This window comes from Boeremia exigua (genome assembly GCF_020726555.1).
Source record: "Boeremia exigua strain MPI-SDFR-AT-0100 chromosome Unknown C7974scaffold_3, whole genome shotgun sequence".
NCBI lineage: Eukaryota > Fungi > Ascomycota > Dothideomycetes > Pleosporales > Didymellaceae > Boeremia > Boeremia exigua.
In genome coordinates, this window is record NW_025763520.1 from 2,620,785 (window position 1) to 2,648,142 (window position 27,358).

A 27,358-nucleotide genomic window follows, 5' to 3' on the forward strand; every position below is an offset into this window, starting at 1 on the left:
ACTCCAGGATAAAGCTGGGTCCTTCTGGCTAGTTAGCAAGATTTTCGGAGCCATTGACTTCTCCCCGGTGCACGAGATAAGCTCGTGCATTGAAGCTACCGAGTTCCTTCCGTCTGCTCAAAACTGCAATGTGGAATTACTTCTAGGTTTAACGTTCAAATGTCATGTCCGCCCAGGCGAACATGTTTGTAATCGCACGTCATAATTCAGAATCGGGAGTCAAAACAGCATCTCCGAGTGGGATTGAACAAGTAGATTCTAAGAAGCGATTCCCAACTACCAGGCTGCCTTGGTTGCTGCGTTAGAGGGGCAATGGCATGGTAAATGGCACATTCAGAGATAGAGGGAGTCACATGAGCAAGGGAAAATACGAGCAAAAGCGAAGCCAGCAGTAGCTCATGGCAGCCTTGAACGGGCCTCGTGCGTGATTCCAACGTCAAGCAAGAGATTCCTAGCCCTTGGTCTGCAACCCGTCCCACGCCTTCCTTCGTCACACTTCGTGCATCTCGTAGTTGTGTTGCGCAGCTTGTGGATATATTCGTGATCCTACTCAGCTACTGTCCTGGCGGACTTCGGAGAGTGACGCAGAAATCGCCGTGATATCGTGAAAGTCAACCGAACCAGGAGACTGCCCATAATGCACATGAACACCGATAGCCCCAGTTTTGTCATGCTTGAACCCCAGTAACCCTCGAATCATCCCCGCTTAACGCTTCTTCTGCTGAGACTCCTTGAGGACCTTCTTGACGACCTTCTGCTCCTCAATGAGGAAAGCACGGACAATGCGGTCCTGGACGCAGTTGGCGCATCGCGAACCACCGTAGGCGCGCTGGACGGTCTTCTTGGGGCGGGAGACGGTGGCGTACTCGCGGGGGCGGAGGGCGGGGACACCAGCGAGCTTGAGACCGCAGTCCTAGAGACTGTCAGAACCTGCGCGCAACATGCAGTCGCACAGCACTTACACCACACTTGGGAGCAGTGCCCTTCTTCTTGATGTGAAGGTAACGGAGCTCACCACCGGGAGTCTTGATCACGCGGACCTTCTGGCTCCTGGTGTTGTAGGGGGCACGACGCCTCTGCCCAGTGTTAGCCACTATTCCTCGCAAATCGAAGCAATTCCATCTCTGGTCGTTTCGATCGGTGGTTCGGTGCGACGTACGTAAGTGAGTCTGGTGGAAGGCATTGTGGTTGATTTCCCGGGGAATCAGTGGGTGATTGTCTGTTATAGAACGTGAGCGAAAATTCGAGTCGTGGTCGAGCGCAATCCCGGATGGATAATCGAGCGGACAGGCAATCGATGCTGTCGTCTGTCTGTTGGAGTTGGGCAGGGCTTCGCTGGGGCAGGCTTACCGCTGGGCGTTAGTAGTCGTGATGTCTGAAATCAATCTTGTTCAGAGTTGCTCCAGTGGGCTGCGTGCCGTTAGCGCTTCCCTTAGCGAAGCGTCTGTGCGGCCGACTTTTGGAAGGCGCGTCACGTGCGAGCGGCAGCCTTGGCGCGTCGAAAAGATATCAGCAGCATTGCGACGCCACTGGAACTTCAACGCCATCGCCAATCGCTGCAACGCGTGGAGCGCCAATCACAGCTCGACGCGCATCTGTTGTTCTTCCTTTTCGGAGCATTCAGCGACCGATCTGGAGACTGCGCTAAGACGCGACTTCCCTACGTTGACTGCGGCGCGCTGCGTCTGCGAAGCCTAGAGACTCGGCCTCTGAGCTACACCAAGACACATCACGACAAGGATACGCCCACCCAACATGGCGTTACCACCGCCTCCTCCACCACCGCCACCCCCGGGCCCGCCTGGTGCTGGATATGGAGCTCCGCCCCCGCCTCCTCCGCCACCTGGGCCTCCCGGTGCGCCAGGGACTTCAGGTCCTCCCGGCATGCGACAGATGGTTGACCCGCAGGTTGCAAAGTTTGCGCAGAAGAAGAAGGATTGGTTGCGACAACAGCGACAGAGGTTCGGCGAGAAGCGCAAGGCTGGATTCGTTGAGACTCAGAAAGCAGATCTGCCCCCAGAGCATCTGCGCAAAGTGTTCCGGGATATCGGCGACGTGTCGCAGAAGAAGTTTACTACAGACAAGCGAAGTTATCTCGGCGCGCTGAAGTTCATGCCTCACGCGGTGTTAAAGCTTCTGGAGAACATGCCCATGCCTTGGGAAAGCAGACGCGACGTGAAAGTTCTGTACCACACCAATGGATGCTTGACACTCGTCAATGAAGTACCGCGTGTCATTGAGCCAGTCTTCCACGCACAGTGGGCAGCTATGTGGGTCGCGATGAGGAAGGAGAAGAGCGACCGCCGCCACTTCAAGCGCATGCGATTTCCTCCATTCGACGACGAGGAGCCGCCACTTTCGTACTCCGAGAACATCGAGGATGTTGAGCCATTGGAACCTATTCAATTGGAGCTCGACGAGGATGAAGATGATCCAGTCATTGAGTGGTTCTACGAGCATAGGGCGCTTCTCGACACCCCACATGTGAACGGACCAAGTTACGAGACCTGGAATCTCGACCTTCCACAAATGGCCACATTATATCGCCTGAGTCGACAGTTGCTCAGCGATATCGTGGATAAGAACTATTTTCACATGTTCGACATGAACAGCTTTCTGACAGCAAAGGCTTTGAATGTTGCAATACCTGGAGGGCCTCGCTTTGAACCATTGTACAAGGACATCGACCCGAACGACGAAGACTTTGGCGAGTTCAATGCCATTGACCGCATTATCTTCCGTGCGCCCATTCGCACGGAGTACCGTGTCTCCTACCCCTTCCTGTACAACTCACTTCCTCGTAGTGTCAAGCTGGCTTGGTACTCGTATCCTCAGGTGGTCTACGTCCATGCGGAAGATCCTAGTCTGCCTGCATTCTATTTCGACCCTATCATTAATCCTATCTCATCGCGAGCTGTTGCCCCCAAGAACATCTCCGTAAGCCACGAGGACCTGGTTTTTGGTGACAGCATCGAGGATGATGAAGACGACTTCCAGATGCCAGAGGAGATGGAGCCTTTCATGGCAGATGAGGAGTTGTCAACTCCCGAGACTGCGTCTGCGATTGCCTTGTGGTGGGCGCCACATCCCTTCGATAAGCGATCGGGACGCATGGTGCGTGCACAAGATGTACCTCTGGTGAAACAGTGGTATCTCGAGCATGTCCCTGGCGGTCAGCCAGTCAAGGTCCGAGTGTCGTACCAGAAGTTGTTGAAGTCTTTTGTCTTGAATGAGTTGCACAAGAAAGACCCACAAGCGCAGAGCAAGCAGAACTTGATGCGAACGCTAAAGGGCACAAAGTTCTTCCAGCAGACCAAAATTGACTGGGTCGAGGCCGGTCTGCAGGTGTGTCGACAAGGTTACAACATGTTGAACCTGCTCATCCACCGTAAGAACTTGACATACCTGCATCTTGACTACAACTTCAACTTGAAACCCGTCAAGACACTCACCACCAAGGAGCGCAAGAAGTCACGTTTTGGAAACGCCTTCCACCTGATGCGTGAAATCCTGCGTCTGACCAAGCTAATCGTTGACGCACAAGTCCAGTACCGTTTAGGCAATATCGACGCCTTCCAGCTTGCAGATGGTATCCTGTACGCCTTCAATCACGTCGGCCAACTTACTGGAATGTACCGATACAAGTACAAGCTCATGCATCAAATCCGCTCCTGCAAGGATCTGAAGCATCTCATTTACTACCGTTTCAATTCCGGCCCCGTCGGTAAGGGTCCTGGATGCGGTTTCTGGGCTCCCGCCTGGAGAGTCTGGCTGTTCTTCATGCGTGGTATCATTCCTCTCTTAGAGCGCTGGCTTGGAAACTTGCTCTCGCGTCAATTTGAGGGCAGACATAGCAAGGGTGTCGCAAAGACAGTAACAAAGCAGCGTGTAGAGTCTCATTTCGATCTGGAGCTCCGTGCTGCTGTCATGAGTGATCTTATGGACATGATGCCCGAAGGCATCAAGCAGAACAAGGTCAACACTGTCCTGCAGCATTTGTCGGAGGCTTGGCGATGCTGGAAAAGTAATATCCCGTGGAAAGTGCCAGGACTCCCTGCGCCTATCGAGAACATCATTCTGCGGTACGTCAAGAGCAAGGCTGATTGGTGGATCTCGGTTGCGCACTACAACCGAGAGCGCATACGACGAGGTGCTACCGTGGACAAGACGGTAGCGAAGAAGAATTTGGGCCGTTTGACGCGATTGTGGTTGAAGGCGGAGCAGGAGCGTCAACACAACTACATGAAGGATGGTCCTTACGTGTCTTCCGAAGAGGCTGTTGCTATCTACACCACGATGGTGCACTGGCTGGAGGCGCGGAAGTTCCAGCCCATCCCATTCCCCAGTGTCTCGTACAAGCACGACACTAAGATTCTGATCTTAGCTCTGGAGCGCCTGCGCGAAGCTTACTCTGTCAAAGGCCGTCTCAACCAAAGCCAGCGTGAGGAGCTGGCCCTCATCGAGCAAGCATACGATTCTCCAGGAACAACGCTCGCCCGTATCAAGCGCTTCCTGTTGACACAACGTGCTTTCAAGGAGGTTGGTATTGACATGAATGATAACTACAGCACTATCAACCCTGTATATGACATTGAGCCAATGGAGAAAATCACAGATGCATACCTCGACCAGTATCTGTGGTATCAGGCTGACCAGCGGCACTTGTTCCCTGCTTGGATCAAGCCTTCCGATTCCGAAGTGCCTCCTCTCCTGACATACAAGTGGGCCCAGGGTGTCAACAATCTCGACCAGGTTTGGGAGCACGAAGATGGACAGTGCAACGTCCTGATCGAGACACAATTGTCAAAGGTCTACGAAAAGATCGACCTGACGATGTTGAACAGGCTGCTACGTCTCATTATGGACCATAATTTGGCTGACTACATCACCGCCAAAAACAACGTTCAACTCAACTACAAGGACATGAACCATGTCAACGCATACGGCATGATTCGTGGTCTGCAGTTCTCTGGCTTCGTATTCCAGTTCTACGGACTCGTCCTGGACATCCTTCTCCTCGGTCTGCAGCGTGCAAACGAGATTGCTGGTGCTCCGGAGAGCCCTAACGACTTTTTGCAGTTCAAGGATAAGGAGACTGAGGTCCGTCACCCCATTCGATTGTACACGAGGTACATCGACCGCATCTGGGTCTTCTTCAGATTTACCGCCGACGAGTCGCGTGACCTCATCCAGCGGTTCTTGACCGAGAACCCCGATCCCAATTTCGAGAACGTGATCGGCTATAAGAATAAGAAATGCTGGCCCCGCGACTCCAGGATGCGTTTGATGCGCCACGACGTCAATCTCGGTCGCGCTGTTTTCTGGGATATGAAGAACAGACTTCCACGTTCGGTAACCACCATCGAATGGGACGATACCTTCGCCAGCGTCTACAGCCGCGACAATCCCAACCTACTCTTCTCGATGAACGGCTTCGAGGTGCGAGTACTTCCCAAGATTCGTAACCAGAGCGGCGAGTTTCCGGAGAAGGACAGTGTGTGGTCGTTGATTGACAACGCAACAAAGGAGCGAACTGCTGTCGCATTCTTGCAGGTGACAGAGGAAGACATTGCGAAGTTTAACAATCGCATTCGTCAGATCCTTATGTCATCTGGTTCAACCACCTTCACGAAGATTGCGAACAAGTGGAACACTACATTGATCGCACTCTTCACATACTACCGTGAGGCTGCCGTATCAACAGTCAGCCTGCTGGACACCATTGTAAAGTGCGAGACAAAGATCCAGACTCGTGTCAAGATTGGTCTCAACTCAAAGATGCCTTCGCGTTTCCCTCCTGCTGTCTTCTACACACCCAAGGAACTCGGTGGACTTGGTATGATTTCCGGGTCTCACATCTTGATCCCCACAAGCGACAAGCGATGGTCCAAGCAGACTGATACTGGTGTCACCCATTACCGTGCCGGTATGTCGCACGATGAGGAGACTCTCATTCCCAACATCTTCCGATACATCATTCCTTGGGAGTCAGAGTTCCGCGACTCTCAGCGTGTTTGGATGGAGTATTCGCAAAAACGTCAAGAGGCTCAACAACAAAACCGACGCTTGACACTTGAAGATCTGGAAGACAGCTGGGACCGAGGTCTGCCTCGTATCAATACCCTTTTCCAGAAGGATCGCAGCACGCTCAGCTTCGACAAGGGCTTCCGCGCCAGGACTGAGTTCAAGATCTACCAGCACATGAAGAGCAACCCCTTCTGGTGGACAAGCCAGCGCCACGATGGTAAACTCTGGAATCTCAATGCGTACCGTTCAGATTCCATCCAAGCACTTGGTGGTGTGGAGACAATTCTCGAGCACACATTGTTCAAAGCCACAGCGTTCCCGTCCTGGGAGGGCCTTTTCTGGGAGAAGGCATCAGGTAAACAACACCTCACTCGAGTAACCTACCCATCATGTTAACGCGTCACAGGTTTCGAAGAATCGATGAAGTTCAAGAAACTTACCAATGCCCAACGTTCCGGTCTCAACCAGATTCCCAATCGTCGCTTTACACTTTGGTGGTCACCGACCATCAACCGAGCCAACGTCTACGTCGGTTTCCAGGTCCAGCTTGATCTGACGGGTATCTTCTTGCATGGCAAGATTCCCACACTTAAGATCTCGCTGATTCAGATCTTCCGAGCCCATTTGTGGCAGAAGATTCACGAGTCTGTTGTCATGGACCTGTGTCAGGTCTTCGATCAAGAGCTGGAGGCTCTTGGTATCGAGACTGTGCAGAAGGAGACCATCCATCCCCGAAAGTCGTACAAGATGAACAGCTCTTGTGCCGATATTTTACTGTTTGCCAGTCACAAGTGGAGCGTCTCGCCACCTTCTATGCTGTACGATACGAAGGACAACATGAGCAACACCACAACAAACAAGTTCTGGGTCGATGTTCAATTACGATATGGTGATTACGACTCTCACGATATTGAGCGGTACGTTCGCGCGAAGTATCTCGACTACACCCAGGACAGTATGAGTATCTATCCGTCAGCTACCGGTCTTATGATTGGTATTGACCTGGCTTACAACCTATACTCCGCTTACGGACAGTACTTCCCTGGTCTTAAGCAGCTGGTTCAGCAGGCCATGGCCAAGGTGATGAAGGCCAACCCCGCGCTCTACGTCCTACGTGAGCGTATTAGGAAAGGTCTTCAGCTGTACGCTTCTGAGAGCAGCCAAGAGTTCCTGAACTCGCAGAACTACTCTGAGCTGTTCAGCAACCAGATTCAGCTTTTCATCGACGACACCAATGTCTACCGTGTCACCATCCACAAGACCTTCGAAGGTAACCTGACGACAAAGCCTATCAATGGTGCTATCTTCATCTTCAACCCCCGAACAGGTCAACTGTTCTTGAAGATCATTCACACAAGTGTTTGGGCAGGCCAGAAGCGTCTCGGTCAGTTGGCGAAGTGGAAGACTGCTGAAGAAGTCGCGGCTCTTATTCGATCCTTGCCTGTCGAAGAACAGCCGAAGCAGCTGATCGTTACCCGTAAGGGTCTGCTTGATCCCCTTGAGGTACACTTGCTCGATTTCCCTAACATTTCGATTCGTGCTTCGGAGCTGCAGCTCCCATTCCAGGCCGCCATGAAGGTTGAGAAACTTGGTGACATGATTCTGCGAGCCACTGGACCGCAGATGGTACTCTTCAACCTGTACGACGAGTGGCTAAAGACGATTTCGTCTTACACAGCTTTCTCGCGTCTGATTCTGATCTTGCGTGCGCTTCATGTCAACATGGACAAGACCAAACTGCTGTTGCGTCCCGACAAGACTGTCATCACACAGGAGCACCACATCTGGCCGACCCTATCGGATGAGGACTGGATCAAGGTCGAAGTGCAGCTTCGCGATCTCATCCTGAACGACTACGGCAAGAAGAACAACGTCAACACGTCTTCGCTCACCAGCAGTGAAGTGCGTGATATCATCTTGGGTATGGAAATCTCCGCACCCTCGATGCAGCGTCAGCAGGCTGCCGAGATCGACAAGCAGCAGGAGGAGCAGCAGCAACTCACTGCCGTCACCACCAAGACTCAGAACGTTCACGGAGAGGAGATTGTTGTCACCACCACTTCCCAATACGAGCAGGCTTCGTTCGCCTCGAAGACGGAGTGGCGCACCAGAGCAGTCGCAACGTCGAACCTGCGGACCCGTGCCAATAACATCTACATCAACTCAGAGGATGTGAAGGAGGAGGGCAACTTCACTTACGTCATGCCGAAGAATGTCCTCAAGCGCTTCATCACCATTGCAGACCTTCGTGTGCAGGTTGCTGGGTACCTGTACGGCAAGTCTCCACCGGATAACGACCAAGTGAAGGAGATCAGCACCATTGTCATGATCCCACAGGTTGGAAACACTCGCGATGTTCAGCTCCCCAAGCAGCTGCCTCAACACGAGTATCTCGATGGTCTGGAGCCTCTTGGTGTTATCCACACGGTCAGTGGCAACGAGCCCCCGTACATGCAGGCTAGCGATGTCACTCAACACGCGCGCCTGATGAATCAGCATGCCAGCTGGGACAAGAAGACCGTCTCGATGACCGTGTCGTTTACGCCTGGCTCTGTATCACTCGCAGCCTGGGCCCTCACACCCCAGGGCTACAAGTGGGGCGCCGATAACAAGGATACCATGTCCGACAACCCATCAGGCTTCAGCACCTCATTTGGTGAGAAGTCCCAGCTCCTGCTCTCCGACAAGATCCGCGGATACTTCCTTGTGCCCGACAACGGCATTTGGAATTACAGCTTCATGGGCAGTGCGTTCGGAGCGGTCGAGAAGAAACCTGTGCACGTCAAACTTGACACGCCGGTCAGGTTCTACGATAGCATCCACCGACCGATCCATTTCCACAACTTCGCTGAGTTGGAGGATGTATGGGTTGATCGTGAGAATCAGTTCGAGTAACGGAGAGGACTGTGTATTTTGTAGCTTTTGATGGCGTTTGCGATGACTGGCGTTTCGCATTTGGACTGCATACATGGATGGGAGATATCAGACAAAATGTGCATAGTGTAAATCATTCAGTGTAATTCAATCAACGAGCTCGAGAACAGTGTTTTTGCTTTTGTCTTGTAATCTTGCCGCATTGGAACCACCCTCGACGCAAAGCACGCACATATCATCTCAGCATTGTGTATTTGCAATACCAGAATTGCTCAGGCTGCGCCCACTTCTCCCGCGCTCCAGAGTACGGTCTCATACTTATGACAGCTCCGCAGTAGGCATGTGATCTTGATCCTTGTGTGCAGCCCCAGTTCACGAGTGGTTTGCCGTTTCGGTCTTGACTGCCAAACCATGCAGCGACGACCAGTAGTACCTTTGTCTTGCTCATAGAGGGTGCGGATCTACAGCGTATCGAGAAGATGGATGTCGCGAGCAGAAGCAGACAGATGAGCTCGTCGATTCGCCTTTCACTGCTGCCGCCATCTTCCCTTCACAACCTCTGCGTTCGCGGTGAAGTAAGCACCGACGAACCTTCAGATCGGTGGCGTATCTCCCCGTCTCCACTACTTAGTACCGTGATACTCTTGATCGAACGCCACGGCTCCACTCCAAAACGTCTGCGAGTTCGGAATCGATCGTCTACCATCAAGAAAGGGGCATCTCGGGGTATTTGCCGCTCCAGTGGACGGCTGAGAATCTCGAATGGGCTGCTCAAGACAAGGCGCGTCCCAAGTCAGAACATGACCGTGCAAAGAGCAAATACGGGAGCTGGTAGTCAGATCCTCATCCTCACAGTGATGTGATTGGGTCTGAGGTAGGAAGAATACACAACAAGGTTTCGAGGAATATTCTCTGGGCTTCCCGATACCTGTCGGGAAACCAAGAGCTTAGATCACAGCGAGCCCCGAAACTATCTGGGTTCACATATGTGGCAACCTAGTACATGGTTATTCGGCCCTGAATTGTTTGTTGCAACAGCACATGATCGAAGGGCGGAGTGTTGTGAGCAAAAAATTGGTTCCGACCTAATGGTTGACGCGTTCTGCGGGGCGATTCACCGAACTCATCGAACTTATCGACCTTATCTGGTGGACGGCAGGGTAAAGGTAAATCTCACGGTCTTCAATCTTCACGCATCTTTTCAGCCTGAAACAGCACTTCGTAAATCAAATACGCAATTGTGGACCATGTGAAATCCGACCGGGTGTTCGCAAAGGGCCGTAGCGCATGCAAAAGTTATGCTGACATCATCCAACACCATAGCAGCTCTTTCAGTTTTCGAAGCATCCTTCTTCAATTCTAAAGCTCACGTCGTCCAATCTAGATCATGGAATGACTCTGGCAACACCAAAAACTCCCCTGTCCTGCCGAGTCCGAGCTCCACACCCAGTAGCTGATTCTGTGATTGGCTGGAAGACGATCCTAATCGGTTTCTCCCACAGCACGTTCGCATATCCACAACTGCATCCTTCGGATATTCGCAACCTATCCAGGCTGCACATCGGCGAAGGCCTGCGGCAAGTTATTAGCATCTGCTTCACTACCTCGGTGCAATGACTACACCATCCTGTCTCCACGTGTGTCGGTGGGTTTTTCTATGCCCAGAGTTCTGCTCGAGTATCATGGAGGCCCGCACTTGCAATTCACGACCCTGGCCCCAGTGACAAGGCTGTTACCGTTTGATTCCCGAGGCGCCACGCTTGCCAAGGAAGAGCGTGGCCTTACATGCATCCATCACGGTCGTCGAAAGGAGAAGTCGCCCGAGTGATTCTTTTATGATCTGTGGCTGTCACCGCAACGTGCATGCTTCACGACCGCGCGATCGGAATTGCGATAGGAAATTGGGTCCACTTGGACCGCCTTTGACAGTTACGCTAGCAGCTGTCAAGTTTAGTCCCACCGTCGCACGCTTCGCCTATCCACAGACGGCATGGATATGCGCGTTCAGTATAGGTCCGTTTGATCATGCCGAATAGATACGATGCGGCGAGAATGGATCCATAGCGAGTCGCAAACCAGTTGGACATGGGAAGGATTCCCGGGCCAGCGTTAAGAAGCGGGCCGTAGAGCTTCAGCTTAACAGTGGTGCAAAAAGCCGTTACTCTCCTACCAGTCATTCGGTCACTACCTACTCTGCGCGCAGCGATATTGCTGGTGAGATGTCGGCACTAGCGAACTGGAATGCGTTGGTTATGGAGATGGTAGAGAAGGCCCCAGACCCATACGAACCTCTGCCTCTCTCAAACCGCCCGGAGACCATCTTCGGAACGACGATTCCATTCCTAGTATGTATCGACTATGGATGTCTGAAGTTTTTGCGTTAACTAAAGCGGCAGATCGCGACATGGATCGCAGTCTTCTTTCGACTGTGGGTGCGCTTTAGAGTTGTAAAAGAGCCGGGCTGGGACGATTTACTGGTCGTCATTGCAGCGGTACGAGGAAACGACTCGTCCCTATCAGCTAGACGTTGATTCTGATTCCCTCTAAAGATTTTTAATACAGCGGCCACAATCATTGTCTGCGTTTGTAAGTGCTAGCTCAGATTCCTCGATATTGGCTAACGGTTCGCTTCAGCCGTCAAATATGGATTAGGAAGGCACATGTTATATCTTGGGCTGCCCATGATTGAGAACTATCTCAGAGTACGTGTGTCTACTTCCCCTAGTGTCGCACAACATTGACTTCGGCAGCTCTTCTACACCGAAAACAACATCTATCTTAGCGAGACCACAATCATCAAATTATCACTGCTGGTACAGTACCTGCGCATCTTCAAAGCAGGTCGTATGAGATGGCTTTGCATAACATTGTTGGTCGTTATTAGCATATGGGGTCTTGGCTTCACTGTCGTCGGCTGGTTCTCTTGTAGACCTGTCCAAGCATACTGGCATCGCACAGCCGGAGCGAAGTGTTATGGCTTCGGTTTCGGCGACCGCACAAGTTTCGTTGCCATGTTCCAAGCACATACCGCCACAAACATGTTCTTCGATCTTGCTGTCTTTGCGACACCCTTGGTACTGTTCCGCACACCAAGCCTGAAGTGGAAGAGTATGTTAGCTCTGGCTGGCGTATTCACTTTGGGCGCTGTGTAAGTACTCTAATCCTCGACAGCATCGATCTGTATTGAAGAGAGCAGTTGCTTACTACGAGCAGGGTTGTTATGATATCTGTGTGGCGATTGCAAACCATCATAGATCATGATGCTGGTTTGTCGCCCTACCCTGACTTTACCTGGTGGGCGCCAGTCAGCATCGTCCTATCTTGCCTCGAGATCGACTTAGCCATTATTAGCGCATCGATACCCATCTTCTGGCCTGTCATCCAGAAATCGTTTTCCGCCATTTTCGTCAGTCATCAAATCGAAGTAATCGAAACACGAGTCGAAGATCACGGTCTCGCGTACGAGTTGGAACACTCAAAGAGTCGAAGCGATGCGAGTGTTAATAGTAGTAGCGGGACCTCAACACATGAACTGACAAACCCTCCGGAGGAAGGCTATAAGGAACCGTACTCTGTTGGCGTTGACCCGCTTGGCCCGGAAGCACAGAGTGGCCAAGGTCTGCAGACAAACATTAACAGCGAGCCGAGGAAGAGATGGGCGATCTAGCATAATCTTTCAACTCTTATAACTTTACCTGGTGTGCTATGTGTCGTAAGCGCGCCGAGGCAATTTACTCGGACTCGTGTTTGAAAGCCGGCTCGTGACCTATCGTTGACAAGGCGATCATGCGAAGAAGCAACAAGCCCGTACGCAACGATCAAGGCTAGTAGACTTGATCCTAACAGGAGTGTTGTGCCCACAGGTCGCGGCATAGTCGGACCTGATCGGCCTTTGTACAAAGGTTGGACTTCCAAGCCACGATGCGCCGATCGTGTGCACAGGGTAAATGTATATTACGCGATAGGTGGAATGAACTCTCTCTATGCCGAAGAAGAAACCCTCTTGTTATGTCTAATGCCGGTGTGGTGGACACAATCCCTGTCCAATGTACAATCCCGACGTTGCGTGCACCGCCTCACACGCAAGACACAATCGGACTTCGGCAGTCGCTTGCAGTACTCACGGTTCTCGAACCCGAACTCTTAAGTCATCTACCTCCGTCACGGCGGCCTCACTCGCCTCACGGACTGCGCTGCTGTGCGAAACCACAGGGCAGGTCGAGGTCCGCTTGCACCTTCTGTTCTTCTAGTATAGGCCTGTCGCGTTTCAGACTGACCTACCGGTATGTCCATACCGAAGGAAAGGTCAGCCTGACTGAGCACTTACAACTCTGGTGATCCTGGAACCAGCCTTATAGATGTAGTGCCATTTGTCGTTGTCAGCAAGATTCGTTTTTAGTCTCTGCAGCACCCCGTCCGTTTGTGTTTCTTCAAGTATTCCGTACGTTAATATGTCACTGTTAATCCCAGAAGGAGTACAGATTCCAGTCGGTGTGGACGCTCGGCAGTTCTTGCTGTCCCTGCCTGCGTTGGGTCCCGATCAAATACCTAAAGGAGCAGACACTACAATGACTCTGGATAGCCCTGATCAAGTCTGGTTCTTGGTGGTCGCAATCATATGTATAGCGGTCCCAGGATTGTTTCTGGTGCTACGGGTTTATACTAGGTTCGCCATCATGCGGTGTTTGGAGCCGGCAGACTGTGAGTTTGATTAAAACTAACTGCGAACTGCTGTTAACATCTCGCAGATTTCTTGTTCTTGGCCTTCGTACGTAAGAACACTACGGTCTATACCTGCAATATACTAACCGTAGAAGCCATTGATAATAGTTGAGATCGCTATGGGATACCAGATGGTGAAGTGGGGAGCCGGTGTACATCAGTGGCAGGTCACTGCAGGCCAGCTTTTCAATCAGCTCTACGTAAGTTTGGTTCCTGTCGAATCCACCAAATAAGCTCACGATCTTTGCAGTGGGCAAACACTGCTCAAGTCATATACTGCCCACTTAGCTTTGTGGTCAAGATGTCCATCCTCATGCAGTATCTCCGCCTCTTCGCACCCTCGCGCAGCGGCAACAAGTTCATGTGGTATGGGGCCTGGACGACCATTGTAGCAACGTTCATCGTGTATCTGTTCTTCACCTTCTGGACTCTGTTCTACTGCAAGCCTCGGCGTTTCATCTGGGACAAGCTTATACCCGGCACATGCTACGATGTGAACGACATCATCCTGAGCCAAGGCGCCTTTAACATGGCATCCGACATCGTCATCCTCTTCCTTCCAACCTTCTCGCTATGGCAATTGAACGTACCGCTAGCACGCAAGATGTTCATCACGCTGTTATTTGCAACCGGTCTTATGTGAGTGAAGTACCACCCTGGAAGTAGTCAAATGCTAATATAGAACAGAGCATGTGTCGCCTCAGCCATGCGCATCTGGTTTACCATGAACATCTCTGCAGCAATCTCAGAGGCTGACGTGTCTTGGAATGGCCTCTTCATTGGAATCTGGACGACACTCGAAGTATCTCTTGTTTTCGTCGTAGCATGCACCTTGTGTTTGCCCAAGCTGATCCAAGCGAAGGGTCGGAGGTTTAGAGTGGCCTTGTCGTACGCGTCAACCCCTTTCTCCGCCATTCCAGGTATCGTCCGCAGGAAGACAGGCTTACAGGATGATGCCGAACAGAGCGCGTCGCAGAAGAGCACAAAAGTAGAGCGAACCTCAACATGGGAGGAGATCAAACTTGACGATAATGGTCCTAACTATTTCGAGGAGCGCGAGCATACACACTGGGAAGAAGAGATTAACTCTCGTGCAAGAGAACAAACGAAAACGTTACACAGAAAGCCTAATGCTATGCCGAGTAGCGAGTACCCACAACGTAACGGGTCGAAGCAGTCGATGCCGCGGGACGGGTTCGAACAGCAGACGCTCCATAGGCCAGAGCTATCAAAGCAGCAACAGCCGTGTAGATCCGCTTTTAGCCCGTAGAAAAAGTATATAATGTTAAGCGTGGAGTACATTTGTGTCGCCTAAACACCTTGCGGAAATGGCATTCACCGTGATCGCAGTCGTAACGAACTGATTTCGTCTGCTGGGGCGTTATAGCTCGAAGCTAACTCTGAAAAGTAACATTCTACACCCAAGCACGTCTGACCGGCCACTTGGCAAAATGCATCAAGCAAGAACGATGAACAAACATAAGTCTTTCTTACTGGACTGTGTCAGGTGGTGTGTGGCGCACGTGATGTTATCGATAGCGAAAGCGCGTCTCTGACACGCTTGTCGATACCGAGACGCGACTGCATCATTACTTTCGTCTGAACCGTCCAGCACCTCAACACGAAATCAAGACGCACGCCTTCTTCTCCACAGAAACCTCATTGAACGGTCTCGATTCATCACAATGCTACTCACCAGCACATACTACTCACATATGCCGAATCAGCAATACGCCACCCACGCGCCGATTCGATCGTCACCTCTTCGCGAGCCCTCTGCGAATGCTGGCGCGAGCCTTTTCGACTTTAGCATGGCTTCACAGCATAGCGAGAAGGAAACAACACAATCACAACGGGTCTACAAAGCCAACCCTGTCATGCAGACACGCGACGCAGCTACGAAGAGACGGCGCGACATGTTCTTCAAGCGCGTTCAAAATAACCGTGAAGAAAAGAAGTGGGAGTCACGAGGGGAACAGGTATGCTACAGATGACTTGACACTTTTCTTCGTGAACTGACACAGTGCAGCTTCAGCAATTGGACTTCGTCTCAGAGCGCAAGCGGTGGGAGATGAGAAAGGCCCGAGAAGCACCAGCTGTAGTAGAGGAGATTGAGGATGATTTACTGAGCGACGCCACATTACCGGATTCGTCGAATAACGCACCTCAACTTGAGCCAGGAATGACCGAAGCGGAATATTTGCTTGCACAAGAGGAGTACGAGCTGCAACAGCTGATTGCGTCCATGGACACAGAAGAATGCCACACCACAATGCCACAGCAGCATTACGGAAGTGACGATGAGGAATACGATCAGATCTTTATGGATTGTGCGACAAATATTGACACAGAATATCAGCACCAGTCGCAAGGCCAACATGAGGGCTACAAAGACGTGGATGACATGGATATGACAGACGATTGAGGATCAGGATAGTTCTGAATGGCATGTCCACAGCGATGCTGACAGACGAGTACTGCTGGGACGGTGATCTGGCACTCAAGCATGAGAAGTGACGCTGAGCAATTGCGGAGTACCTCTCGTATACCGTGGCTACATTTGTCACATACGATAGACTATTGCGTCGGACACCCTTCATCCATGCCTGCTAGCGCTTCCTGCGCAGCATTCATGTCGCCGACAAGATCGGGTGGTGGTGAGCCGGCAGCTTGCATCTGGAGGCAGTCAGTAATGTGAATGCAAACCATCAAAGAAATTGAGTACCTTCTGCATCCTTTCCACAATGTACTCCCTGTCCTTTGCGTTGTCGTCGCTGTATCCCTTCCTCTCGAACCGCCCTGTGATCTCCTTAACCAGCACCTGCTGCTCCTCATATCTCTTGAGATCTTCTGCCGGCACTTTGTCCTTGTTCTTCTCCATCCATGCAGGAAACTTGTCATCAAGCTCCTTCATGGGCTCGTACAGTATCTCCTTATTGGTCAACTGCTCCATCATGCCCATCAGGATCTTACTGAAGTCCTCATCATTACCTTCCCCCCCAAATCCACCACTCTCCATCTCCTTCAGCATCTGCGCGAGGATATCGTCTTGGTTGGCCGACGATGCAGCAGCAGAGGACGCGGCGTCGCCAGACTCTTGCATGCGCTCCATGGTCTTCCTGATTGTGTCTTGAAAGTTCTTGTCTGCTTTACTGGTGGATTCGGAAGACTTCGAGGGTATGCTGTCCTTCAGCGACGAGGACGCTGTTGCGGCTGCTTCTGCGGCTGTTGGCGCGGGTAGATGGTCGCCGCCCATTTCGCTGTTCATTTCCTTCATGATGTCCTCAAACTGCTTTTGAAAGTCGCCTTGCCCAAGCAACTGTGCCATCTCCTCTTGAAGCTTTTTTGCAAACTCGTCTTCATCCTGGAGGAGGAGCTCGGCGGGCGAAACGTCCTCCGGTCTCCCTGGGCCTGAGGTGGATGGTGCTGAGGGCGGTGGTGCGGCTTTGGACACGGGCGCAGGTGATTTGGAGTCGAGCTTTGTGTTTGCGAACTCGTCTAGCACGTCGTCCAGGTCTGAGAGATCGTCTTCTTCCGGGTCTGATGCAACGTCGGCTGGTGGAGGGGCAGCTTTCACATGCTCCTTCTCCTGCTTTACTGGTGCGTCTGCCATTCTTGTGTGTCTAAACGTGGACTATACTAGGAGCGTTAGAACTTGCGGTTTGAATTTATGCAAATCGTAAACACTGTATATGCAATGCAAATCGCTCACGCGCCGCGTTGGTGGTGACTTTCAGCCTCGGTCGCAGCTAAAGTGGGGCAGTCGTAATCGGCGTAGCGGGGCAAGGATTCCTTCCCGGGCTAGATTCACGCTTAATTGTTGTACATCACGTGCGTCGCTTTGGTAATTGGTAACCTTGGAGCTGCAGATGCAGGTGCTGAGCGAGTGAAGCTCACTACTGCCCAGACGTTGCGCGCCACTCTTTCTCACCTTCACCACGCTCGCCACCTTATACAGCGCAACGCTTCGCTTCCTATAGAACCGTCACACTTCCCACCACACATTGGCGGCGACGGATCGAAAAGCACATCGACGCTAGCCTTACGACTGCACCATGTCTCTGTGTATGAACCGCCTCTCGGAGGAGAGGTCAGCATGTCTTGGTGCGCAACTCCTCGACTTACGCTAATACCATGTTAAGGAAGCAATGGCGACGCGACCACCCGTTCGGATTTTTCGCGAAACCCATGCGCGGCGCGAATGGCATGATGGATCTTAAGAAATGGGACTGTGGTGTGCCAGGCAAGGAGAAAACTATCTGGGAAGGCGGACTCTTCAAGCTCGAGGTCACATTTCCAGAGGAGTACCCTACAAAGCCACCGAAGTGTATGTCCTCGACTGTCTCAAGCTGCGCCGTAAAGGCTTTGGGCTGCCTCTCGTTATTTGTGCATCACAACTAACACATTTTAGGCAAGTTCATGCCTCCTCTATTCCACCCAAACGTGTACCCTTCAGGTACGGTGTGCCTATCTATTCTCAACGAAGAAGAAGGCTGGAAGCCTGCGATTACAATCAAGGAGATCTTGCTCGGCATTCAGTCGCTGCTCGACGAACCGAACCCAGAATCACCGGCGCAAGCAGACGCATTCAACCTGTTCAAGAAGGACCGCGCCGCGTACGAGAAGAAAGTGCGCACTGTCGTCAAAGAGAATCCCGCGCCGTAGTTCTGCGCAACTGCTTGTGCTAGGTGCATCCTTGCAAATAAGTTGGATCCAGCTTGGAGAAGAAGACAAGGGACATCCGTTATCGATGTCAGGACAATGAAGTGATTGAGGAGGAAGATAAGGTGGCGCGACTGCTTGCGACCTTTGCATCGCTGATGGGACTTCGGCACGCATTCACCATGAGCGATATATCCATGGCTTCTGGCGTTAATGGCGTGACGGACATGATTGTGGCTCAGTTGAGCTCTAGACAAACGGCGTTGGGCTTATACACCTTCTTTGCGATATTCGCAACGATGTGGAACGAAGTACTTACAACTACAAATTTGCCGCACTGAGCATCGCGACTCGCAACATGATACCCCTACAGTGATTTCTCTGAGATACCGACGTGATGTGTCCTCCATTCCGGGCAAGGCGTCACTTGTAGAGTGAGGCAATCGCGCAAACCCCGGTTCAACTGATTTAGCGCGATTCAGAAGCTCCGACCACTCGAAGCTACGGTCATTCACTCCGTCAAGGCTACACTCCATTCACATCAGGTGCCGTTTCTTCTTTCACCAATTCATTATTTCTGTCGCGTCGGCGTCGCAAATCTAGCAATCGACTTATCCAGTGTTCTGCTTTGTCGCCGTTCGGTGGACCTGCGTTAGAAATCGGAGTAATTTAATCGCCTTGTATGCTTTGTCACCTATCGAAGCTTCCTCTTAATCGAACTAACGCCAACAATAGCTCAGAAGACGCTCTACAATATGTCTGACATCGATGCGGATATCAAGCGCGACGAAGAGCTCAGGCGCGAGGAAGAGCTCAAGCGCGAAGAAGATGAGCGCCTCGACACAGCAGAAGACGAGCGCCACGGAGATGATGCCACCGAAGAGGTACGACGCGCCTTCCTCCAATTACACGAGCCCTTAGTTCTTGCAACACTCCACCATGCGCGACAGATGCGCGACGGATGCGCGCTTCCTACACCGAGGTCGGAATCCTCTTGAAAGGCAAGACTGACTTTGTACAACAGGAAGAGATCTCAGCCATGAGGCGTCGCGTGCAGGAGATGGAAGAAGAAGCTCAGAAGCTGCGCGAAATGCAGCAGTCGCTAGATCACGAACGCCATGAGATGCGCGAAAGCAAGGAAGACGTCGACTCCCGAAGTGTCTTCGTTGGCAATGTCGACTATGGGGCCAGCCCAGAAGAGATTCAAGCACATTTCCAGAGCGTCGGAAGCATCAACCGTGTCACTATTCTGCTCGACAAGTTCACAGGGCATCCAAAAGGGTCAGTTCTTCTTTGCGCGTTTGGTTGAGAGCAACTTGTTTTACACACCCTGATATTCACCTTGCGCCGACTAATGCGCCGCTTTGTGTGGCACGCGTCTGATCGCGTATACATCACTCCCGACAGCATCTTTCGCAACCTGGCAAGAGTTTGGCAGAAAGATTGGAACGCTAATGGGCGTATGCAGGTATGCGTATGTGGAGTTCACAGAACCTAGTCTGGTCAACGAGGCTCTCGTCCTTGACAACAGCCAATTTCGCAACCGGAACCTAAAGGTACGTCATGTCGGCTCTATAATCTTGAGCATACGTACGCTAACGCCTTCTAGGTTGTGCCCAAGAGAACAAACTTGCCCGGCATGACAAGGGGCGGCCGCGGCGGCCCCAGAGGAGGCCGTGGAGGATTTGGCGGTCGTGGCGGGCCATACGGTGGTCGGGGCGGCGGCTATGGTGGAGGTCGTGGCGGTGGCGGTGGCGGCGACTACGCTCCTCGTGGCGGCGGCTACCGTGGGGGATACCGTGGCCGTGGAGGCTCTGGCTACCGCCCATACTAGTGAAGCGGTGTCTGATGAGCAGACTTTGGTCTACAGGACTTGCGGGTTGTAATTGTTTCGGTCGGAATGCGGACGACAAAATTGTGCTGAGATCCTTTAGGTGGATCCGAAAGAGCTTGTATCATACTACTATGTGCATGACAAGTCAAAGCCAATCATTGCAGTATTTTCATATTTGACTATCGAGCTGCCAACCAACATCTATGAATACGATTTGATCCTAAGGCAAAGTATTAAGCCATTAACATGTATGCAACAGCTGACAACCTAATCGAGGTGGGACTAGAGCAAACAGACGACAGTAGGATGCATGCAACTAGCTATCTCATGCTGGATGGACGTGTGTGGATGTGACCCTGAATTGGTAGAGCAGCAGCTCTCTCTCGTTCTTCTGCACTGACGGTGATGCTGGCTTCCCTGCACTCCAAAGTGACAACATCCAGCGGACATCCTGGAATCCGATAAGCCTCCTTACATACATCATAGCGTCCCGCTTCATATCTTCACTGTTCCCCTCGGTTGACAGCAACGTAAGGTTTACTGACTCGATTCGTTGCGACCAGTCTCTGGGCCAATTGATGTCCGGCAGTGAGAGCGCGAGACTCTCCGCATCGATAGTCAGATCGAGGTGTAGATGCGAATGAGCCACAAAGGGGTGTATGGCTTCCAGGAACTCGGTCCACGGCTGACTGACATGTACCGGTGTCGTATCATCGAAAAACCATAGAGAACGGATATAGCCGGTCCCAGCCGCAAGATTTAGGACGATGTTCCGGACACTGTGCTCATGGAAGAGGAGGGACTGGCGTACAGGGCTACAAGCAGTGACCACGGCGCGACCTGGGCGCAACGTGATACGAGTGGGTTGAGGATGGTCGGGTGGACGCGTTTGAAAGTGTGGACTGACCCATCTTGTGCGTAACAGGAATTCAATGGCCTCGCTACAGAGGGTTCGGTTTGTGAGAAGCCATGGTGGTAGGCCGCTTATTGTGTCTGCACTGCGCGTACTGGTGGACCGGGCAACTATGATGATCAAAGTGCCGTAGCTGAAGGAGCGACGAGCTGATCCGAAAGCATAGCTGTAAATGAGATCTCGAAGTTCACGGGGAAGGTGGAAGAATGCAGCATCAGAGTCTGCAGTTCTCATGACGGAGGTATCTCGACACCAACTGTATTTATGTCGTGCCAACCAACATCGACAAGTATAAAGAAGACAATATGGTATGGTAGGCGCAACTGTTAGTCGTGCGGGCCGAGGTTTGGTGAGAGAAGATTGAGAGCGGGCGATGTGCTTGGGTGGCCTAAGATGGCTACGTAAGAGTGAGTCACCTGTACGCAACGAATCGCTCATGAGATAGGTGAGTATGACAGGCAAGGCAATGCAGTGATTATCATACGCCTTGAATAGTCATACTCAGCAGCTTACTCAACTCTTAGAATTTATCCCCGCCCGCAGCTTGATACTCTGGGGCCCATTCTAGATCCTCCTTACTCTCAATCAACTCATGCACATCTAGCCTCGAATCTATAATCTCTTGCCCATTTACCAGATCATTCTCATCTGCTCTCTTGGCGGCCTCTTCCTCGTTTCGCGCAATCCCTGCCTTGACGTGTCTGTATATCAACCGCCTTCGAGCGACTTGAAAGTCGACATCGACGAACCATAACTCATCCATAAGCTCTGCCGCTTCTCTCCAAGGACCGTGATTCAAGGAGCAGTAATTCCCTTCGAAGATCACGATACGCACGGAGGGCGCGATAGGTATGTCGTCCGCGACAGGGTCTTTTTTTGCATGGTCGAAGCTGGGCGCATACAGTGTTCGTGTCTCCGGAAGAATCGGCTCTCGTAATTTCTTTACCAGTGCTAGAAATTTGTCACCATCGAATGTGAATGCCGCCCCTCTTCGCGCATGTGCATTCTGTGGGTCCGGCATGCCATCTAGCTGCGCGCGTGATAAGTGGTAACCGTCCATCGGTATGAAGGCTGCAACAGGGTTGCCATTGTGCGTTCCTGGTGAGCTTTGCGCATGCTTCTTATTGAGACCATTGGAAACCTTAACTGCGAGCGTTGTTTTGCCTAAAGTTTTGTCAGTCTCGCATTCTGCACAGGTGATCCCCATCAGCATGCCTACCGGAGCCTGGTATGCCAGCCACTGCCATCAACAGACGCTGCGAACCACTGACATCTTGGAACTTCCCTGCGTTGTCGTGTCAGTATGCAACTGGAACATTAGGGAAGTTTTTCTCATACTCCAAGTCTTCTCAACTAATCGATCAACTTGTTCTTGCATGGCTTTTGTGCGTTGTAAGCTGGGTTCAATCCCCGTAGCCAATGTTGACTTTAAGCAATGGATAGCTCGACGCCGATCAGGATCAGCCAGTAACCAGAAAAAGGTTTTAGTTCTCACTTGAGCACAATCTCTGTTTACTGTGGGCGATTGATCGCTCAATTCAAGGCCAAGTTACCGCTGACGTCGTTTTGTGGGGGGGATGGATGCACGTGATGAACACCGTAGTGTGGATGTGTCAACATCTTTGAGATAATGAGACATGATGGGCGATATGACTCTCAGCTTGTGCCGTCATTGTCTTTCTTGTCGGTCCCACGGATTTTGTGGTGTCGCATTGCTGAGATAAAGGGTACTGCTTGAAGCAGGCGCGGCAGCCAATCGGTGCGCAGGACGAGAGCGGAAGTAATCAGGGGTGCATGGTGCCTGATGCCGGGAGGGATGCACAGATTGCGACTGCCGATAGACCTCTTGGATTGTGCTACGTTCGTATGCGTACACAGTAGACGACCAGTATCATGATTGAGCACTCACCGTAGTCTTTCCTTAAGATCACCGCCGCGTTGACACAGTATTCGCGTCGCTTGTAGCTAAAACCATGCAGCTGCCAGTGAGTTTGGTGGCGCTGGCCGCTGCTGCGCATGCGCTCTCGACGACCGTTGATTCCTCCCTCTACTCCAACGAAGCACCTTTGCTATGGGGACCGTACCGACCCAACCTCTATCTAGGCATTCGGCCTCGCGTCCCAGATACCCTCGTTGCGGGGTTAATGTGGGGAAAGCTGGATGAACAAGAGAAGTGTAGGTGTTTAGACTGAGGGAAAACCCTTGAAAAGTACTGACTAGGATCTCAGTATTGCGTCACACGGTCGAGCAGAACGATGGCATGGCTATGTATGGCTGGAGTACATACGATGCGCGCGCCGGTGGGACCCAGATTATTCGAGATGTCGGGAACCAAATTGACATCACGACCGAGTTCATAAAGAAATCCGAGGGCCAGAGCGCAGGCAACTGGGCACTGCGAGTCAAAGGCAGACCGCGCACTGGCGCACCCGCGGATTTGAAGACCTCTGTTGTCTTCTACGTGGGTATGGAGGCTAAGAAAGATTGCCCGGACTGCCAGTTCGAGGCTTTTGAGCAACTTGGTGCTGGAGACGATAAGTCTGTCGAAGCAGTGAACATCGCCGTCAAGCATCCGCGACTGGGATCCGCAGGAATCCACATCCCGGCATCAGTAGGGGCGGACGGACGACATGAAGGCACGATTGTGCATACGGCGAACGTTACCGAAGACAAGCTATGGCAGGCAAAGTGTGAGTGTCATCCTCTCTATAAGTTCATGCCTCAATCCCACCGTCGATAAGCTGACATCTGTGCGTGCAAGAAGCCACTTTCCTCGACGCGTTGAAAGCTCAATCGGAGGCTCAATCAAAAGACGGAGCAAAAGCCAGCGACAAGATGAACGTAGTTCTCGAAAACGCTCCTGGATCAGGCAACATGCATTTCGTGCAAATGATCATCCATGGCAGTTTCGAGATTGACGTGCTCTATTCGAGTCGAATGGCAACGCGTGCTATGACCGCATCAGAAATGGGAAGCAGTATCCAGGACTCGATAATCGCATACAGAAATGCTTACTCTCACGTCTTCACACCCAAAGCTCCCTTCAACACAGCCCATCACACTACGTTTGGTGAGATGATGCTTGCAGACTTGCTAGGCGGTGTTGGGTACTTTGATGGCACGGCGAAAGTCGATCGGTCAAAGAAAGCCATCTATGCTGAAACTACTGGGAAATTTTGGGAAAAGACCGAAGATGCCAAAAAGCACGCTATACCCGAGACCAGAGAGAAGTACGAGCTGTTTACGCATACCCCTGCTCGAGCTGCCTTTCCGCGAGGCTTCCTTTGGGACGAAGGCTTCCATCTCCTTCCTGTGCTCGACTGGGATGTCGATTTGGCAATGGAAGTGGTTATGAGCTGGTTGAAGACCATGGATGATGACGGTTGGATAGCCAGAGAGCAAGCTGTCGGCACAGAAGCCGAGAGCAGCACTCCTGGCGATGCCATTACGCAGTACCCGCACATCGCCAACCCACCTATGCTGTTTGCTGTAGTATCGAAATTCGTCGACATGCTACAAAGTAAAACGAAGTACTATGGGCACGAGTCTACACTCTTGAAGCCTGAAGCGGGCAAGAAGTTTGTGAAGGAGTTGTACCCACTTCTGAAAAAGCATTATGAATGGTGGCGCAAGTCTCAATCTGGCGATATAGAGATCCACTCTGTTCCATCGGCAAATCTCAACGAAGGGTACAGATGGCGAGGTCGCACCCCAGAGACAAATCTTGCTAGCGGTCTAGATGACTACCCCCGACCAGAGCCTCCAGATATCACAGAGCTCCATGTGGATGCCCTTTGTTGGGTAGGCCTGATGTCTCGCACTCTTGAGAAGATTGCTTTCTTCACCGAGGCCACCCATGATGCGTTCACCTACCAGAACCATATCCGCGGCGTCAAAACCAATCTTGAAACCCTTCATTGGGAAGAGAAGCAAAGCGTATACTGCGACACCGTCGTCCGCGACGACAAACATACCTATGTCTGCCACAAAGGGTACATTTCGCTTTTCCCGTTCATGACCGGCTTTATTGACGCCACGCACCCTCATCTCGATGCAACGCTGAGCCTCCTACACGATCCAAATCAGATCTGGACAGATCACGGCATCAAGTCTCTCTCGCAGGAAAGCAAGAAATACGGCGTCGGCGACAACTACTGGCGCAGCCCTATTTGGATAAACATGAACTACCTGATCTTGACGCAACTCCTGTCCCTCGCCAACACACCAGGCCCTCAGCAAGAGCGATGCAAGAACATATACATCGAGTTGCGCCGCAATATCGTGCACACCGTGTTCAGCTCTTGGCTGGAGACGGGCTACGCGTGGGAGCAGTATGATCCTGTTGGTGGACACGGGCAACGGACTCAGCATTTCACCGGCTGGACCAGCCTGGTGGTGTCCATCATGGCAATGCCGAATCTGGAAACGGGTGATGGCGTTCGGGAGAAGGTCAAGGAGATCTACAAAGAGGCCAAGAAACAAGCAGTGCAGAACCAGGGGTATAGTGTGGGGACAGTAGTGTTCCTGGCCATGCTGGTAGTGTTTGTGTACGTCACTCGAAGGAGGTTTGCTGGATCGTGGAGGAGTTGGAGGCGGGTAAAGAAGTCTGGGGATCGTAATGTTTGATACGAGGCTGTTCGAATGTTAGGCAGGTCGTGCTGTCTCATCACGTTTGCACATTAAGGTCAAGTTTATGCGTTGGGGGCTCATAGACGCAGTGTATTGCTAGGATACTTTCAGAATTTCTAAGACGATGCTGGAAACCACCGTGCTCTTTCCAGCTCTGTTGCATATTGGCTGCAGCGAAGATCGTCGTATACGGTAAAGAAGGTGTGACTTCTGTGCAAGACCGTCGACAAGCAGTGTGGCCTCAACCTGTCCAGAGACCTGACGTCCCATAGCGGCTGAGCGTCCCAGAAATGTGGATTGTTGATTCGACTACTTCCATACCTGCATAAGGTATCCTACATGTGCAGCTGTGCCATCCAAAACAAAACAAAAGTGTTCGTCGTAAGTCATTGACACTCCGTCCAACTCTGGTTCTGTTCCCCATCAAGCGTAATGCACATGAAGTGAAAGAATCCGTGTGCTTGGCAAGCCTGCACCACGGTGATGTCGAACCTTCGTCAGTGCTGTCCGAAATGATACAAGGGTTACCACAAGGCAAGAGGAAACGCGTCCGAACGCCGCAGGTGACGCCATGCCCCAGTGTAGTCAATACAGGCCAGGCCGTAAGAAAGTATGACGCGTAAATATTTTAATTCCTCTCTTCACAAGCACCAGGGACGAATAGACCGAGTACAGGATTAGGCTGACGATGCGAAGTCCCTCTAGACCTGAGCGGCCGGCTGGGTTTGCGGCTCCGCATTCTCGGCGAAGTCGGAAGCAGAGGTTTCGCGGTTCAGGCTTGTCTCACGGTGGAGGAAAGTGCCGCCTTCCTTCGATGGGCTGCCAGCCTTCAGATCTCCATTTGTGGGTGTTTGTCCATTGCTTGTTGTAGGCGGGGCCATATGCGGAATCTTCTCGGGGTTGGGGTGCTCGCGGCCAACTTGCGTGACACCGACATCTGAGGCCTTGCCAGCCTTGGAGAGAGCGTAGTCGCCACTGTCGAAGTACTTGCGCTCCTGCGCGGGCATATTAGCTCGCCATGTCTTGCTGCCGCAATTGTCATTGGAGACTCACCTTGAGCTTGTTCTGCAGCAAGTCCTTCTTGTTTGGCAGCTTTCCGTACAGGCGGAAGAGCTTAGCCTCCTCGGGCGACATTTTCTACGCTCTGTCAGATCTGAAGTTGGCACAGTCTACGGCGTTGCCAAAGGGGCAGCAGTGCGAGCAATGCCCGCATTGCGCATGGGCCGCGAATGACGTACGCTAATGTCCACCTTGTTCTGCTGGTGGGGGTTCATCTCTGCGGTTGCTGATGCGTCGCTGTGGACACAAGTGGTGTGGGCGAGTGGATTGTTTGCTTGTAAGGGAAGGATGCCGTTATTTATTCTTTGTCCTCGCCAATGTTGTCACCAGAATAAAGGGTCAAGGGTCCAGCACGTCTGCTTGGGCGGCAAGGCCGTGACAGGGAACTCGCTGCCGACTTTCCACCGTGGGCGATTGGATGTCAACGGAGCTTGGGCGTGTCTTGCAGCTGCTGCCTAATAAGACCCAACAACGATACCCGGTGGCTACAACGAGGTTGTCTCTGGTGCAGTGTCGAAGCTCTGGATGAAGGGAGTGACTGCCCCTCAATCTTCACAAAGCGATAAGCCTTTATCGTCCGAGGTAGCGCCCGTGCTGAGGACCACTCTCTGCGTGACAACCAGTGCAGCACTGCAGAA

General features: G+C 52.0%; 11 protein-coding genes across 11 annotated transcripts; 7 read left to right on the plus strand and 4 right to left on the minus strand.

Annotated features, from left to right (window-relative positions):
* Nucleotides 1–706: 706 nt before the first annotated feature.
* C7974DRAFT_305958 (ribosomal protein L34Ae) lies at nt 707–1,076 on the minus strand (the record flags this gene model as incomplete). The annotated part of the gene is made up of 2 exons (XM_046138052.1): nt 707–913; nt 963–1,076. Coding segments are annotated over 2 exons (321 nt in total), but the record flags the coding sequence as incomplete, so codon positions are not given.
* A 455-nt stretch (nt 1,077–1,531) lies between these two features.
* Nucleotides 1,532–9,066, plus strand: C7974DRAFT_354459 (NUC071 domain-containing protein). The gene is made up of 2 exons (XM_046139551.1): nt 1,532–6,382; nt 6,434–9,066. The coding sequence occupies exons 1-2, from the start codon at nt 1,756–1,758 to the stop codon at nt 8,920–8,922; spliced, it is 7,116 nt and encodes a 2,371-aa protein (XP_046000709.1). The 5' UTR covers nt 1,532–1,755; the 3' UTR covers nt 8,923–9,066.
* Nucleotides 9,067–11,029: 1,963 nt separating this feature from the next.
* C7974DRAFT_136906 (uncharacterized protein) lies at nt 11,030–12,695 on the plus strand. The gene is made up of 6 exons (XM_046135493.1): nt 11,030–11,246; nt 11,298–11,393; nt 11,451–11,487; nt 11,536–11,603; nt 11,652–12,049; nt 12,115–12,695. The coding sequence occupies exons 1-6, from the start codon at nt 11,121–11,123 to the stop codon at nt 12,566–12,568; spliced, it is 1,179 nt and encodes a 392-aa protein (XP_046000710.1). The 5' UTR covers nt 11,030–11,120; the 3' UTR covers nt 12,569–12,695.
* Nucleotides 12,696–13,924: 1,229 nt separating this feature from the next.
* On the plus strand, nt 13,925–14,893 carry C7974DRAFT_305779 (uncharacterized protein; the record flags this gene model as incomplete). The annotated part of the gene is made up of 2 exons (XM_046138040.1): nt 13,925–14,262; nt 14,311–14,893. 2 exons carry the CDS (start codon nt 13,925–13,927, stop codon nt 14,891–14,893), a joined length of 921 nt encoding a protein of 306 aa, XP_046000711.1.
* Nucleotides 14,894–15,101: 208 nt separating this feature from the next.
* Nucleotides 15,102–16,179, plus strand: C7974DRAFT_136937 (uncharacterized protein). Its single transcript, XM_046135495.1, has 2 exons — nt 15,102–15,602; nt 15,653–16,179. The coding sequence occupies exons 1-2, from the start codon at nt 15,309–15,311 to the stop codon at nt 16,046–16,048; spliced, it is 690 nt and encodes a 229-aa protein (XP_046000712.1). The 5' UTR covers nt 15,102–15,308; the 3' UTR covers nt 16,049–16,179.
* On the minus strand, nt 16,125–17,396 carry C7974DRAFT_136931 (Pex19 protein family-domain-containing protein). The gene is made up of 2 exons (XM_046135494.1): nt 16,349–17,396; nt 16,125–16,299 (listed from the first exon to the last, which is right to left on the minus strand). Exons 1-2 carry the CDS (start codon nt 17,234–17,236, stop codon nt 16,201–16,203), a joined length of 987 nt encoding a protein of 328 aa, XP_046000713.1. The 5' UTR covers nt 17,237–17,396; the 3' UTR covers nt 16,125–16,200.
* A 107-nt stretch (nt 17,397–17,503) lies between these two features.
* On the plus strand, nt 17,504–18,687 carry C7974DRAFT_389006 (ubiquitin-conjugating enzyme/RWD-like protein). Its single transcript, XM_046141322.1, has 3 exons — nt 17,504–17,713; nt 17,766–17,950; nt 18,035–18,687. Exons 1-3 carry the CDS (start codon nt 17,679–17,681, stop codon nt 18,286–18,288), a joined length of 474 nt encoding a protein of 157 aa, XP_046000714.1. The 5' UTR covers nt 17,504–17,678; the 3' UTR covers nt 18,289–18,687.
* Nucleotides 18,688–18,737: 50 nt separating this feature from the next.
* On the plus strand, nt 18,738–20,344 carry C7974DRAFT_389010 (uncharacterized protein). Its single transcript, XM_046141323.1, has 5 exons — nt 18,738–18,965; nt 19,021–19,169; nt 19,310–19,566; nt 19,754–19,841; nt 19,895–20,344. Exons 2-5 carry the CDS (start codon nt 19,041–19,043, stop codon nt 20,117–20,119), a joined length of 699 nt encoding a protein of 232 aa, XP_046000715.1. The 5' UTR covers nt 18,738–18,965; nt 19,021–19,040; the 3' UTR covers nt 20,120–20,344.
* Nucleotides 20,345–21,480: 1,136 nt separating this feature from the next.
* On the minus strand, nt 21,481–22,825 carry C7974DRAFT_354473 (P-loop containing nucleoside triphosphate hydrolase protein). The gene is made up of 3 exons (XM_046139552.1): nt 22,371–22,825; nt 22,252–22,317; nt 21,481–22,196 (listed from the first exon to the last, which is right to left on the minus strand). The coding sequence occupies exons 1-3, from the start codon at nt 22,408–22,410 to the stop codon at nt 21,553–21,555; spliced, it is 750 nt and encodes a 249-aa protein (XP_046000716.1). The 5' UTR covers nt 22,411–22,825; the 3' UTR covers nt 21,481–21,552.
* C7974DRAFT_389015 (glycoside hydrolase) lies at nt 22,826–25,782 on the plus strand. Its single transcript, XM_046141324.1, has 3 exons — nt 22,826–23,207; nt 23,261–23,722; nt 23,797–25,782. The coding sequence occupies exons 1-3, from the start codon at nt 23,006–23,008 to the stop codon at nt 25,656–25,658; spliced, it is 2,526 nt and encodes an 841-aa protein (XP_046000717.1). The 5' UTR covers nt 22,826–23,005; the 3' UTR covers nt 25,659–25,782.
* A 441-nt stretch (nt 25,783–26,223) lies between these two features.
* On the minus strand, nt 26,224–27,020 carry C7974DRAFT_137017 (camp-regulated phosphoprotein/endosulfine conserved region-domain-containing protein). Its single transcript, XM_046135496.1, has 2 exons — nt 26,715–27,020; nt 26,224–26,656 (listed from the first exon to the last, which is right to left on the minus strand). Exons 1-2 carry the CDS (start codon nt 26,793–26,795, stop codon nt 26,363–26,365), a joined length of 375 nt encoding a protein of 124 aa, XP_046000718.1. The 5' UTR covers nt 26,796–27,020; the 3' UTR covers nt 26,224–26,362.
* Between the last annotated feature and the right edge of the window lie 338 nt (nt 27,021–27,358).